This window comes from Hyperolius riggenbachi, chromosome 3 (assembly GCF_040937935.1).
Source record: "Hyperolius riggenbachi isolate aHypRig1 chromosome 3, aHypRig1.pri, whole genome shotgun sequence".
Classification (NCBI taxonomy): domain Eukaryota; kingdom Metazoa; phylum Chordata; class Amphibia; order Anura; family Hyperoliidae; genus Hyperolius; species Hyperolius riggenbachi.
In genome coordinates, this window is record NC_090648.1 from 52776324 (window position 1) to 52792590 (window position 16267).

The 16267-nt window shown below is 46.7% G+C and overlaps 1 protein-coding gene across 1 annotated transcript in view; it reads left to right on the forward strand.

Moving 5' to 3' along the window:
* LOC137562605 (venom factor-like) overlaps nt 1-16267 on the forward strand; it is a 316987-nt gene that overhangs the window by 56391 nt on the left and 244329 nt on the right. Inside the window, exons 9-10 of the mRNA XM_068274109.1 lie at nt 6231-6351; nt 11385-11500. Coding sequence (XP_068130210.1) covers nt 6231-6351; nt 11385-11500 — 237 coding nt within the window. The remainder of the gene's footprint in view (nt 1-6230; nt 6352-11384; nt 11501-16267) is intronic.

Consider the following 16267-nt stretch of genomic DNA (forward strand, 5'->3'; position numbering starts at 1 on the left):
TTTGCATACGTGAGCGCGCTCTTGTACATGCCCAGTATGATGCGCCATCTTCAGAAGTACTATGGGACATCCAAAGCCTCCAGACTCTCAGAGGTGGCAGATTTGAACTGGAGACAGCAATTACCACGTACACTCGAGTATAAACCAAGTTTTTCCGCACCCAAAATGTGCTGAAAAAAAACAAAATCAGCCTTTGCTCTATCAGCGGTTCTTCAACCGTCCAAATTGGTGTGTAGAGGAGTGAAGTCATATCCACATCGCCCCATCCCCTCCAGGCCTTGCTATTCCCCCAGCTGGTCCGAGGCTCAGGAGGCATAACCTGTACCCCTCTGTCCCCCCCTAAGCTGGTCCGAGGCTCGGGAGGCATAGCCTGTGCCAATACCTCTCCCCGAGGCCTGATCCGAGCCATAGGAGGCATAGCCTACCCCTCAGTCCCCCCCAGCCAGTCGGAGTCTCGGTAGGTGTAGCCTGTACCCCTCTGTCCCCCCCAGCCCCTGTCCGAGGCTTGGGAGGTATAGCCTGTGCCCTTCCATCCCCCCCCAGCCGGTCTGAGTCTCGGTAGGTGTAGCCTGTGCCCCTCTGTCCCCCCCAGGCCCTGTCCGAGGCTTGGGAGGCATAGCCTGTGCCCTTCCATCCCTCCAGCCGGTCTTAGTCTCGGTAGGCATAGCCTGTGCACCTCTGTCCCCCCAGGCACTGTCCGAGGCTTGGGAGGCATAGCCTGTGCCCCTCCATTCCCCCAGGTCAAGTCTTAGGCTCGGGAGTCATAGCCTGTGCCCCTCCTCCTCCCCCCCGGCCAGTGTGAGGCTCAAGAGGCATAGCCTGTGCCCCTCTGTCCCCCCCCCCCAGGCCAGTATGAGTCTCGGGAGGCATAGCCTGTGCCCCTCCTCCTCCCCCCCAGCCAGTGTGAGGCTCAAGAGGCATAGCCTGTGCCCCTCTGTCCCCCCAGGCCAGTATGAGGCTCGGAAGGCATAGCCTGTGCCCCTCTGTCCGCCCATGCCAGTCTGAGACTCAGGAGGCATCGCCTGTGTCCCTCTATTCCCTGCGCAAAAGGTGGATCAGCGCAACACCAGGCCGCCTCCGAATGGCCTCCATCAGAGATGCGCTGAGCCCCCCCAGGAACTACAAACGCACCTTGAACCCTCGCTTGCTCGGTGTGTATTCGACCCCACAAGTGGGGCTTGCACTCTTTTGCAGGTGGGCACTAGTCTGTTTTTAAGTAGCGCTGCTCATTTCCTTGCTATATACTCCCTCTATTCCCTCCAGGGTTTGTTCAAGGCTCAGGAGGCATAGCCTGTGCCACCCTATCCTCTCCAGGGGCCATTCCCTGCCCCCTCACTCGTCCAGCCATTTGCAGCCTTGCAGGCAGCTGTGCCTAGCCTGTCAGTGCTGCTGGGATCCCTCTTCAGCTCTGTGTGTCACACTTAGTGTTGGGCGAACAGTGTTCGCCACTGTTCGGGTTCTGCAGAACATCACCCTGTTCGGGTGATGTTCGCGTTCGGCCGAACACCTGATGGTGTTCGGCCTTTTAAGTTCGGGTTCGCCCCGAACTTCTAATGGCCACCGAACAGGGCCGAACAGGGCCCCTGTTCGGCCGAACAGGGCCCTGTTCGGCCGAATACTGCCCCCCTATGGGGTCGCAGGCATAAGGGGGGAGCATGCCCCGATCGCGGGGGGGGTCGGAAATTCCCCCCACCCCCTCCGCTAGCGCTCCCCCCTCTGCCCGCTTCCCCATTCAAAAGTTTAAGCAAAGTACCTGTAGTGGATGGCCTGGCAGTGGGCGGCACTGTGGAGTGAGGAGGAGGAGTCCGGAGAGTGACGAGTTGAGGGAGGCCGGGCAGCGGGCGTGAGGTCAGAGAAAGGGCGGAAGTACCACAAGGGTACTTCCGCTGAACCGCCCGCTGCCCGGCCTCCCTCAACTTGTCACTCTCCGGACTCCTCCTCCTCACTCCACAGTGCCGCCCACTGCCAGGCCATCCACTACAGGTACTTTGCTTAAACTTTTGAATGGGGAAGCGGGCAGAGGGGGGAGCGCTAGCGGAGGGGGTGGGGGGAATTTCCGACCCCCCCCCCCCGCGATCGGGGCATGCTCCCCCCTTATGCCTGCGACCCCATATGGCCCCCAAAAGCTGGATGTTCGGAAAGTTCGGGGTTCGGCCCGAACATGCCGAACATCTCGGCCATGTTCGGCGAACTTTCCCGAACCCGAACATCCAGGTGTTCGCCCATCACTAGTCACACTCAACATCTCATCTTTATGATGCCCTCTAGTGGTGTCTCTCATTATGAGATGGGGCCTATCTGGCTATCTATACTGGGAAATGGGAGGGAACATCTGGCTATCTATGCTGGGTATGGGGGCTACCTAATGGGGCACATCTGGCTATGCATTCTGGGGATGGGGAAACCTTGTAATGGGGCACATCTGGCTAGCTATAGTGGAAAGGGTTAAAGGGGTGTAATTAGAAATCACTTGCCCCCCTGCAAAACTTTGGGTGCCCCTCTTCCTCGCTTTCTGCACAGGTAGACTGGGAACCAATGTTATTCAGTTGGCTAGTGCACACCACACTTGAATGTGTTTTCCCCATGCAGATAAAAACTGACAGCAGTGAAACACTGCACACAATTGCTTACATTAGCTTCTGTGATAAATGTGCATGTTTTCACACATACAAACATGGTGTGCAGAACACTCTCTCAGTTCACCTCTGATGGAGCAGAACTGGCTCTGCAGACTCCTCCAGCATCACTACAGTACAGAGCACTTGGGGTGGGGTAGAGAGGTTGGGGACTGGGCACTGTACACAAGACCCTGCTGCACACTTAATAGGGACTGTCTACAAATCTTTGTCTACAAAACGTTTTTATGATTCCTTAGTGGCTGAGCAGATGCAGTCATTAGAACTGTGCAGAGAGCAGAAAGCGTTTTCTCTCAGTGCCCAGATTCCTCAAGCATCAATACAGTACACAGCACTTGGGGAGGGAGGGGTAGAGCAGCACTGTACACAAGACCCTGCTGAACACTGAATAGGGACTGTATACAAATCTTTGTACACAAAACTTAGTATGATTCCTTAACAGTGGCTGAGCAGATGCAGTGTTTAGAACAATTGTGCAGAGAGCAGAAAGCTTTTTCTCTCTGTGCCCTTAGTTTTAAGTCTCTCAAGACAGGGAAAAGAAACTTCTCCCCCCACAGAGCCCCCCTGTGGCTTTTGCCCCCCCCCCCCCTGAATCTGCATTACTTGCCGTGTCTATTGTTACGCCCCAGCTAACACTGGAGGGACCTACCTAATACGAGGTGCACATCTAGCTAGCTATACTGGGGGGTGGATACCTAACACTGGGAGCACATCTGGCAATCTTTACTTGGGGAGGGGGCTACCTACCTAACACTGGGGGCACATCTGGCAATCTATACTTGGGAGGGGCTACCTACCTAACACTGGGGGCACATCTGGCAATCTATACTTGGGAGGGGGCTACCTACATATTACTGGACACATCTGGCAATCTATACTTGGGAGGGGGCTATCTATCTATTACTGGGGGCACATCTGGCAATGTATACTTGGGAGGGGGCTACCTACCTAACACTGGGGGTTCATCAGGCAATCTATACTTGGGAGGGGGCTATCTATTACTGGGGGCACATCTGGCAATCTATACTTGGGGAGGGGGCTATCTAACTATTACTGGGGGCACATCTGGCAATCTTTACTTGGGAGGGGGCTACCTACCTAACACTGGGGACACATCTAGCAATCTATACTTGGGAGGGGGCTATCTATCTATTACTGGGGGCACATCTGGCAATGTATACTTGGGAGGGGGCTACCTACCTAACACTGGGGGTTCATCAGGCAATCTATACTTGGGAGGGGGCTATCTATTACTGGGGGCACATCTGGCAATCTATACTTGGGGAGGGGGCTATCTAACTATTACTGGGGGCACATCTGGCAATCTTTACTTGGGAGGGGGCTACCTACATATTACTGGACACATCTGGCAATCTATACTTGGGGAGGGGGCTATCTATCTATTACTGGAGGCACATTTGGCAATCTTCACTTGGGAGGGGGCTACCTACATATTACTGGACACATCTAGCAATCTATACTTGGGAGGGGGCTATCTATCTATTACTGGGGGCACATCTGGCAATCTATACTTGGGGAGGGGGCTATCTATCTATTACTGGGGGCACATCTGGCAATCTATACTTGGGAGGGGGCTATCTATCTATTACTGGGGGCACATCTGGCAATCTATACTTGGGAGGGGGCTACCTACCTAACACTGGGGACACATCTAGCAATCTATACTTGGGAGGGGGCTATCTATCTATTACTGGGGGCACATCTGGCAATGTATACTTGGGAGGGGGCTACCTACCTAACACTGTGGGTTCATCAGGCAATCTATACTTGGGAGGGGGCTATCTATTACTGGGGGCACATCTGGCAATCTATACTTGGGGAGGGGGCTATCTAACTATTACTGGGGGCACATCTGGCAATCTTTACTTGGGAGGGGGCTACCTACCTAACACTGGGGGCACATCTAGCAATCTATACTTTGGGAGGGGGCTACCTACCTAACACTGGGGGTTCATCAGGCAATCTATACTTGGGAGGGGGCTACCTACCTAACACTGGGGACACATCTAGCATCCTGTCCCCCCAAATCCCCTCCGTAATGCGGGGGAGCGCTTCCGCATTGGGGCAGGGCTAACCGCCGCAGCCCTGCCCCACGCGCGTCTGTCAGCGCGTGTCTCCGCCTCTCCCCCGCCCCTCTCAGTCTTCCTTCACTGAGAGGGGCGGGGGAGAGGCGGCGATGCGCGTCTGATAGATGCGACTGGAGGCAGGGCTGCGGCCGTTAGCCCTTGCCTCCAGGAAGCAAAGTTCACAACCAACTTTGCGACCAACTTTTGCGGGGGGTGGGTGGGGGGTGAAGGGACCCCGTTTAGCCGCGGGATAGCGGCGTTTTAGCAGGGGAACACGTGCCCCTGCTATATATGAGAGTTGAAGCGAGATTTAGTCTCGCTTCAGTGTCTCTTTAAAGGAATACTATCGATACCCAAGTGTTCTAAAATGACAGTGTGCAAATAATGTCTAAGTAGCTGTGTAAACATTTTCCTACTTTTCATGTTAAATATCAGAGGCAAAAGCTGTAATTTATTGTGAGTAGGATTTAGCTATATTGGGACAAATCAATTGCAGAAGGGGTGTCTGCTTCAATGCACAGCCAGAGTTGCATATCAGACTACAGAAAGCAAATATCAAACATATCAAACTCTGAAAGCAAAAACAGTATGAAAAGCTGTGACAATTAGTTACATTTCCTCTGCTCTCTCTTCAGACACGTCAGTCAGAAACACAGGACACAGGAGCTGCAGCTGTTGGGAGCTCTCTTCTCTGTCACACACAGAGCTACACATAGAGTTAACTGATCAAGTGTGAGGGGAATTTCCCCTCTCCTCATGGCTCAGTCTGCTGTCAGTTTTGGCGTCAGTAAAGTTTGAATGTATTTTGCTAACAGTAAACAAAGAAGTTGCTACTAAAATGTATACACCAGTACTTAGCAGCACTTCCCAAACAATTCCCATGTCAATTGAAAAAAATATGTGAATCAATAGTATTCCTTTAATGCAAACCAGAAGCGAAAAAAAAAAAAAAAAAAACCTTTATGAGATAGTGTACTACAAATAATGGATAGAACATTAGTAGCAAAGAAGAGAGTCTCATATTTGTATTTTTCTGTTATATACCTTTTATTTTTAATAACATTGCATCATTCGGTCACAGTAACCATACGCTGTCTTTTAAGCTATAAAGCAAAGCAGAAATAATGACCCTTTAAACTTTCCTGCTGTGAAATCTTATCTCCAGCTGTCTCTCACTGTTTCTTAGCTGTTAAGGTGCAATAGGACTGTATTTGACCCAGTGGGTCCAATAGCTCAGAGAAGCTCTTTTGCATAGATAATAACTGAAGCGTTTTAACTCTTCCTGCCCCAGAAAACAATATGAGAATCTTTTCTTTGCTACCAATGTTCTCTTTTTTTTAGCTCTACTACACATATAAATCATTATCAAATTAGATTTTTTTTGTTGCACTATAGGTTTGCTTTAAGTGCACCTGCACACCAGTAATGTGTGTAATAACATGCTCATATGATTTTATAAAATTGCTGTCTGTAAATACAACTGTCTCCTGATTGGTCCATTTTTCAGATATCAGATGGAGAAGGCCAAGCTTCTCTGCAAAGAAAAGACTTAGTGAAGTACTTCAAGCAGGAGACGGACATGCTGGAGTGGAAATTGAGTGTGTCTGTCACGGTTATCACTGACTCCGGTAAGACTGGAAAACCAAATGTTGCCCAATGTCTTCTGCTGGGGATTAAAGGAGAACTCTGAGATGTGTCATTGAATTGGGCATTGAACAGAAAGGACATTTGTAACTTATACCTCTTGAGAAATGTTTATCTTCAGCACCATTGGCAAGCATTTCCAACTCTTGTCTCATTTGCTTGGCTATTTTAGTGAATCGGGAGATAACCAGATATTGCACTATTGCAATAATGTTCTTAAGGACAGCCTAACACTGATAGGCGGCGGCGGGTTTAAGTGGTTATTACATAGAAACGGCCTTTCCATGTCAGTTCACGGAGACTGTCTCCGTGAACAGTGTGCGAGCCGCCTGCGCAGTAGAGCCTGGAGGAGGTCCGATGACGTCAGCGCGCCGGCGTGGGATGCAGAAGTTCCGGGCCTTGGAGCGCAGAAGAGCCCGACCTGGCAGCCGGCCTGGCCAGGTCGGGTCGGCCACCGGAGACCACCGGGAGCCTACGGAGCGGCGGCGAGGGCACCTCCTGCCTGCCACGGGCTGGAGGAAGCCCCAGGTAAGTGGAAATTGATTTTCATTTTTTACCCACCCTCCCTGAACCTTCCCTTTAAAACCCCCAAATGACTGGGCCTTTTTTGACAAATTGGGCTGTCAAATACCTGAGCGGTTCTTGCCTTTTTCAAGATTGCTAACTCAGTAAAGGACCAGCCTTTAAAGGGTTGCGATCACATAAATCTGTCATAGTGGGGTCTGAACCCTCTATAACAGTAATTATAGATTGACGGTGTACCTTGAAATGAATCAGAGCACTCAGTGTATAATTTTATATAAAAAATTGTATTTGCTTATCATACAGCATATATTCAAAATATGAACAGTTCCAAGTAGTGTTTCCTTCTAACATCATTCCATCTCATCAAGGCTTTTATAGCCAAGCGATCATCAATCTTCTAAGCACATTCTGTGTTATGTACAATAAGATCAAAAGTAGCCTCATCTGTATCAATAGCTGTGTATCTAGTAGCTGTGTAAAACTTGTAGTAATCTTCTTTAAAAAATAGCATAAAAATATTTACTTCTTGCTAACATCTTATCAGAACTTAATGCTGAAAAATTAATAAAGTAAATCACCAGAATATTAAGCATATTACCCCTTCTCTGTCATCTCTTCAGCATCTAGAACCACTAGTGGGAAGGTAGCTTCTGCCTCATGTGTCTTCTCAGGAGATTGTTGGGCTTCTGCAAGCTATGAGCTTTCAGCTCCTACTTTTATAGTGATTAGATGCAATACGGCTGCCTAATCTGGAATCTCCCTAAATCCCAGGTTCTGATTGGCTAAAGCTTCCAAGTGTCAATGCTTTATCATGTTTTGAATACCTAAATCATAATATTATTGTTTAATTAATTCTGATTAGGTCATTTCTGATGCAGCTGATTAAAAATGGACGTCACCAGCCATCTTGTCTGCTGGTTGACTTTTTTGCCCCAGACATTGAACTTCCAAACAGTAAACAATGTCATTTATGATGCATTTCTGATAATGTGTCCTTCTGCTAATTGGTTCGGAATGTGTCTGTTCTTTCCCAGACATAAGATTGGTCAGGTTGACATTGTAAGAATCTTCAGCAATTTAAGGCTTATTGAAACATACAGGGCTTCTAATATACTTATTTAAATATAAAGCTTATTATATAATTATTCTTAAAACATCTTAATCATATAAAAATATAATTGCATATTAAATTGTAATAATATAAAATCATTTTCTACATATTTGCCTTTCTTAAGAATATATAAATATAATATTTTCAACCGGCAGATGTCAGTATTGAATCATCTTTAACTAATTGGGAAAACCCCTTCTTTTTATTTTATATTTTATTGAGGCCTGTTCCCAAAACATCATGGGCTCGATTCACCAAGCGGTGCAAAGTGTTAGCACCGTGGTGAAAAGGCCCTTATCACGCCTAAAGTCACTTTAGGCATGATAAGAAGAAACTCGCGCGAAGTTCCCATTAAGCCCTATGGGACTTTGCGCGCGCTCTCACGCGCGTACGCGCGAACGCGCTTACGCGCGGTAACTTCGCGCGAAGAGCAGGAAAAATCGGTGATAACTCAGTGGTGAAAAGGTCATCACGCCTAAAGTCTTTTAGGCGTGATAACTGGGTTATCACCGCTTTGTGAATCGAGGCCCATGTGTTATCAGCTATCAGTGTTCAGCTAGCTGAGGCAGCCTTGTACATGTCAACAATCCTCCAGAATCAAAACAATCTCACGAGAATGTTTTACTGTCTCATCTATCACTGGTAGAATCCAGCTTTTAAATGTATTTCACAGTAATACATTCTATTATTTATAATTATAGGGTTTAACAATAACTATTTCTTTCTTTAGAAGGTCTGTACTGATTATTAATATTTAGATTCATAATATTTATATGTAATAACTGAGCAAAATGTGTATATATATTTGTCTGCTGCAGTAATGTGAGTTTAAACTTGTTTTCTGTCTTCCACATACTACACTTATCTTATAACCTTGACATTTGAAAGATGCTTCTTAGCATAAACAAAGAATGTTTTGTCTTCTTGTAACTAGAATAATCTTATAAGCTTCACAGCCTGGAATATGCTGAGATGTCTCAGAGCAATATTTAAAAAAAAAGTCCTCTAACTTTACAGTTTACAATGAAATTTTGCATAGAACATTAAAACTTAAAACACATACATATGACAGCTTTTCCTGCATAAATAAAACCGCTAGAATTCTGACAGGGCCACTGCAGATTTAAGGCCTCGCTGCAGAGCCACACAACTAGCTAGCTACACTTTTTTTTTTTTTAATATTTTTTTTTTTTTTTTTTTTTTATTAAATGTCTTTTTTTTTAACCCTCCATCCCTCCCAGTGGCAGCCTATGACAGAGATCAGCTGTGATAGGCTTCAGCTATCGCTCCTGTGTCAGCTGTCCCCAGTACAGCTCTGCCTTAAATTGCAGCGATGTACTAACTATATAGACGGCGGTTTTGCCCAGTGCACGTGCTCTCCTAGAAAGCCCATTCCCAGCCGTTCATGCCAATCGGCGTGGAGCGGTCCTGTCAAGAAGTTAATGTGGCAGTATAGGAAACTGCGAGCATGTATGTTAGTTAAATAATTTGTGGCCTCCTCTTCTTCCTCTACTGAGAAACTAGCAAGTGTACAGTGGCCTTGATGCATTAACGAAAAATCTGGAATATTGGTTCGACTCATCTGGGCACAGGTCAAGGCCATTGTTTTCCTTACTACCACTTGCTTCGATTTGCTGGGCCATCATACCAGGCCGTCACACACTTCCTAGCAACATAATGTATCACTAGCCTCCAGACTAGTGACATGTCTGTACTAGAGCAAAAGTGGGCTGTTCGCCATTCGCATTTAACACAATAAAAAAAAATGCGTTCTCATTTTTTTGCATTAAAATCAATAGCTGCCGACTTTAGCGGTTAATAGAAAAAGGCCCCCGTACGTGAAACACTAAATTTTCTGGGTAAGGAGGACAGTAGAAACAAGAGGAAAAAATAATCAAGAGACCTTACAGTTTTTGAGAAAATCGATTTTAAAGTTCTTGTGCTGAGTGTGAGAAAGGGGTTAATAGCTGCTGACTTTAGCAGTTAATAGCAAAACCCCCGAATGCCCTAAAAACACCAAATTTGCAGGATATGTTAAGAAGGACAGCGGGAACAAGAAAAAATAAATACATTTATATACGTCAATACATTATCAGTCATTTTACCGCATTTACATTTTTCCTCTAACTTTAATATAAATTTTCTTATAAACTATAAAGCTCTTTTTGAAAATATTATTTTTCTCTTGTACACACCTATGCAGTAGCATGAAGCCGCTTGTGCATGAGTGAGTACAGTCCACACCTATACAGTAGCATGAAGCCGCTTGCGCATGAGTGAGTACAGTCCACACCTATGCAGTAGCATGAAGCCGCTTGTGCATGAGTGAGTAAAGTCCACACCTATGCAGTAGCATGAAGCTGCTTGTGCATGAGTGAGTACAGTCCCCACCTATGCAGTAGAATAAAGCTGCTTGTGCATGAGCGAGTACAGTCTACACCTATACAGTACCATGCAGCTGCTCGTGCATGAATGAGTACAGTCCCCACCTATACAGTACCATGAAGCCGCTCGTACATGAGTGAGTACAGTCCTCACCAATGCAGTAGCATGAAGCCGCTTGCGCATGAGTGAGTACAGTCCACACCTATGCAGTAGCATGAAGCCGCTTGTGCATGAGTGAGTACAGTCCACACCTATGCAGTACCATGAAGCTGCTCGTGCATGAGTGAGTACAGTCCACACCTATGCAGTAGCATGAAGCTGCTCGTGCATGTGTGAGTACAGTCCACACCTATGCAGTAGAATAAAGCTGCTTGTGCATGAGCGAGTACAGTCTACACCTATACAGTACCATGAAGCTGCTCGTGCATGAATGAGTACAGTCCCCACCTATACAGTACCATGAAGCCGCTTGTACATGAGTGAGTACAGTCCTCACCAATGCAGTAGCATGAAGCCGCTTGTGCATGAGTGAGTACAGTCCACACCTATGCAGTAGCATGAAGCCGCTCGTGCATGAGCGAGTACAGTCCCCACCTATGCAGTAGCATGAAGCCGCTAGTGCATGAGTGAGTACAGTCCACACCTATGCAGTAGCATGAAGCCGCTCGTGCATGAGCGAGTACAGTCCCCACCTATGCAGTAGCATGAAGCCGCTCGTGCATGAGTGAGTACAGTCCACACCGATGCAGTAGCATGAAGCCGCTCGTGCATGAACGAGTACAGTCCCCACCTATGCAGTAGCATAAAGCCGCTTGTGCATGAGTGAGTACAGTCCCCATTTATGCAGTAGCATGAAGCAGCTCGGAAATCGGAATTTCCACAGAATCTGAAATGGGCATTTTCACCCTTTTTGGTGCTTTACAGAAATGGTTTTCTTGGGTTTTCATCAGTTGGATCTGTGTCATTATGTAATATTTACCTTTTCATCATCTGCAGGCAGCGATATGGTGGAAACTGAGCTGAATGATATTTACATAGTGACATCTCCATACAAGATCCTCTTCACCAAGACCTCTAAATTCTTCAAACCCGGAATGCCTTTTGATCTCATGGTAAGACAGCATGTGGGGTATTTACATCTCATAGCAGGAGGGGCGGGGATATACTGAATTAGTGGCTTAGTAGATTGCATTATTGCCCCTAACTCACAGCTATGCCCTACAGTAGTTGACCCACATACATACTTTGCATCTCAACTGGGGTGCTGTGTGTAGGCTGCCATGCCCCCAAGAAATGGGAGGGCATCGCTGGCAGCACCCCAAGCACTGCCGGCAGTCAGGAGCACAGCGATTGCATCCTAGGGGGGAGGGGGAGCAGAGAACTCCAGATATCCCACTCCCGGGCATGCCCACCAACTGGGGGGGGGGGGGGGGCAAAGACCTGCAGATAGCCCACCTCCAGGCTATGTTAGTAGAGTGCCATGAATGGGCAGCATGGTCCTGTAGTGGAGACCACTCTCACATTGCTACGCTCAAATCCCAGGGCACTATCTGCAACGAGTTTTGTATGTTCTCCCTGTGTCTACGTGGGTGTTCTCTGGGCGCTTCTGGTTTCTTCCCACATCCCAAAAACATACAGATAAATTAATTGACTTCCTCCTAAAATTGGCCCTAGACTACAATAGGCTTATGACTATTGTAAGGATTAGATTGTGAGCCCCTCTGTGCAGGGATGCTCGTTCAAATGCAATTTCCACATTCCCGATCGGAAATTACATTTCCACATCGAAATTCAGAAATCGGTAATGCAAGTGTGCTAGGCGGATTTTTGAGGACATTTTCGCAGTGTTCGCACAAATTTCTGCTGACTTTAACATCAATTTTCTCAAAAACTACAAGGTCTTTTTGAAATATTTGATTCCTCTTGTTCCCACTTGTCTGCTTAACATTTCCTGAAAATTTGGTGTTACTAGCACCTATGGGGGCTAGTAACACCAAAGTCGGCATCATACCGCATAGCGGATCCAATGCGGTGTTTCTAGAACCTACGTGGGCTTTGCAACCGCCAAAGTTGTCCGCTGTTAACTGTAATGTAAAATGCAGAAAATTTGCATTACCAATATGCGGTATGATGCCGAATTTAGAGTTTAATAGCAAAGCAGGGAATGTTAACCTCCCTGGCGGTTTATTTATTTTGCCAGGGAGGCTGCAATGTGGTTTTTTTTAAATTAAAAAAAAAATATTTCATGCAGCCAACTGAAAGTTGGCTGCATGAAAGCCCACTAGAGGGCGCTCCGGAAGCGTACTTTCGATCGCCTCCGGCAATCGAAAGTAACAAGATAGGCCGCAGTGAGCGGCCTATCTTGTTTCGCTTTCCTCGTCGCCATGGCGACGAGCGGAGTGACGTCATGGACGTCAGTCGACGTCCTGACGTCAGAGCCGCCCGATCCAGCCCCTAGCGCCGGCCGGAACTGTTTGTTCCGGCTGCGCTGGGCTCGGGCGGCTGGGGGGACCCTCTTTCGCCGCTGCACGCGGCGGATCGCCGCGGAGCGGCGGCGATCGGGCAGCACACGCGGCTGGCAAAGTGCCGGCTGCGTGTGCTGCTTTTTTCAGAATGGAAATCGGCCCAGCAGGGCCTGAGCGGCGACCTCCGGCGGCATACCCCGAGCTCAGCTCGGGATTACCGCCAAGGAGGTTAAGCAGACAAGTGGGAACAAGAGGAAAAAAATGTTTCAAAAAGATCCTGTAGTTTTTGAGAAAATCAATGTTAAAGTCGGCAGAAGTTACTGTGAATATCTGCATCGGAATGCGGAAAGCGGAATCGGTAGCGGAAATTGGCAATGGTGGACAGTGGATTTTTGGCAGAAATGGAAATTGGCATTTCCGCCCATCCCTACCTCTGAGGGACAGCTAGGTACATTATAGTACATACATACAGGTGAAATTCAAAAAATTAGATTATCGTGCAAAAGGTCATTTATTTCAGTAGTTCAGCTTAAAAGGTGAAACTGATATATGAAATAGGAACCCTTTGCAGGTGTTTTGGATGAATTAGCTGATTAGAGTCTGACACTTTCAGCCTAGAATATTGAACATTTTCACAATATTCTAATGGTCTGAGATTTTGGGGCTCTCATAAGCTGTGAGGGCCAGTGCACATCAAAAAGCGATAGCGTAAAAGCAAACACTGTTCAGTTACAGCTCTACTGTACCAAAATATAAAAAAACGCTACACCAAAACACTCCAAAAATCACCAGGCATTATTAGAAAATCGCTATGCCTAGAATCGCCTTAAAATATTACTTCAAAAAGCGCTTTTTGAAGTAATTTTTTAAGGCGATTCTTGGCATGTGCCTAGCAATTTTCTAATCATGCCTGGTGATTTTTGGAGCGTTTTAGTGTAGCGCTTTTTAGATTTTGTTACAGTAGAGCTGTAACTGAACAGCTTCTGTAACAAAAACGCTTGGAGAATCCTTCTGATCTATCTCTTTTCAGAGCAATTTTCCACTTTCCTATACCTAACATTGAGGCTGAAACGCCTCAAATCGGCAAAAATGCTGCAGGACCCGAGTTTGCGTTTGGGGAAAAAACGAATAGCTCTGGTGTGCTCCATCCCATTGAAATACATTAGCCAAGCGCTTTTCAAAGCACAAGCGTTTTAAAAAAAGCTCAGAACTGCTCTTAGTGTGCACCAGCCCTCAGTCATTATCATCAACAATTATAACAAATAAAGGCTTGAAATATCTCGCTTTGCATGTAATGTGCTTGATACACAAAACCGTGCTAAAGGATAGCACGACCGTGCTATGCGTTTAGTGCGCAACGTAACGCGCGTGACGGTTTGCGTGCGTAAAGATTTACGTGCGTGCGCTAACAGGCCAAAGTGCGCGCATTAACGCACAACAACCTTTGTTAGCACGCGCACGGAAATCTTTACGTGCGCGAACCACACGCGTTACATTGCGCACTAAACGCATAGCACGGTCGTGTGAGTCAAGCCCTGTGAGTCTATATGACATATATGAGTTTCACTTTTTAAGTTGAATTACTGAAATAAATGGACTTTCTAAATATTTGCGTTTCACCTGTATACAGTGTGAATTAGCAAAGCGCTGGAAGATATCAGCCCTATATAAGTACTACATGATAATAATAATTATAATGATTGACTGGGGTAACCCATTATTTGTAGCTACAACCCTGCTTCAAATGTAGCTTTCATTTTGACGCTAAAAAGCATAGCTCCCAACTGTCCCTCTTTTGGAGGGACTGTCCCTCTTTGGGAATCGAGTCCCTCTGTCCTTCTTGCTTATTCATTTGTCTCTGTTTCGGGGGTGATGTACAGATCTATGTAAATACACATATTTTATCTACTGAAAAATGTGTTCAATGTCCCTAAAGATCCATGGGTCTGCTTGTTGGCTCAGCCTTCATCCAAACTGAAAGGCTCCTCTCAAAGACTGGTGAGTCATTACCTCACAGCTGCTCAGTGCTTCATATCCTAAAGCTAGCCATACACTAGGCCGATTACCCGCCGATCAACAGCAGATTCGATCACTGGGATCGAATCTGCTGTCAAATCGTTCACGCTAAATTTCGATCAATTTCGTCCCGAAATAGATCATTCCCGTCGATCGCTCCGTGCGGGAAATTACCGGCGATCGCCCGCGTGTAGGGAGCGCATCGCTATCGGCGTATGATCGGCGCAGGTATACATTACCTGAAGCTGGCTCCCCGCATCACCTCCCGGCTGCCATCTTCTCCGCATCACCTTCTGCATCACGGCATCCGTGTATAACCTCCTGTGTCACTGCAATGACAGCAGAAGTACAAATAGAGGGCGCTCTATGTAAACTTCCGCTGTCACTGGAGTGACAGAAAGTTATACGCGGATGCCGTGATGCGGAGAAGATGCCCGGGACCAGGGCAGGCTTCAGGTAACTTATGCGGGTGGGGGGGACAGGCGACAGCGGCAGCTCAGCAGATGGTGAATCGGTTTCAGGCTGAAATCCATTCACAATCTGTTTGCAGTAAAGGCAGCCATACGATCCCTCTCTGATCAGATTCTATCAGAGAAGGTTCTATCTGTTGGTCGAATCTCATGGCAAATCGACCAGTGTATGGCTACCTTTATCCTACCATACAAGAATAACACATTAGGGGCCTGATTTACAAAGCGGTGCAAACTTTTTCGCGGACTTTTGCGCACGCAATTTGCCGCGATTGCGCGAATCGCGGCAAATTGCGCGCGCAAAAGTCCGCGAAAAAGTTTGCACCTCTTTGTGAATCAGGCCCTAGGTGTTTAAGTTAGAGCAACTAAGTGCGAGGCTCCAGGAAAAAGAGGAACTGTCGCGGAAATCTTAAAATTGAAAACACATACAAATAAGAAGCACATTTCTTCCAGAGTAAAATGAACCATAAATTACTTCTCTCCTATGTTGCTGTCACTTACAGTAGGTAGTAGAAATCTGACATTACCGACAGATTTTGGACTAGCCCATCTTCTCATAGGGGGTTCTCAGGGTTTTCTTTATTTTTAAAAGCACTTAGTGAATGGCAGTTGCTCCGTCCAACTGCCAAAATAGTGTGCAGCAAGCAGGGACCTGACCATCGTCTTTGTATTAATCATTTTCAGGGAACGTCTTTATAAATAATAAGGGCCATGCTGAGAATCCCCCATGAAGAGATATACTAGCTTAAAATCTGTTAGTAATGTTAGATTTCTACTACCTACTGACAGCAACATAGGAGAGAAGTAATTTATGGCTCATTTTACTCTGGAAGAAATGTACTTCTTATTGGTATGTGTTTTAAATTTTAAGATTATTGCGACAGTTCCTCTTAACCACTTGAGGACCACAGTGGTAAACCCCCCTAAA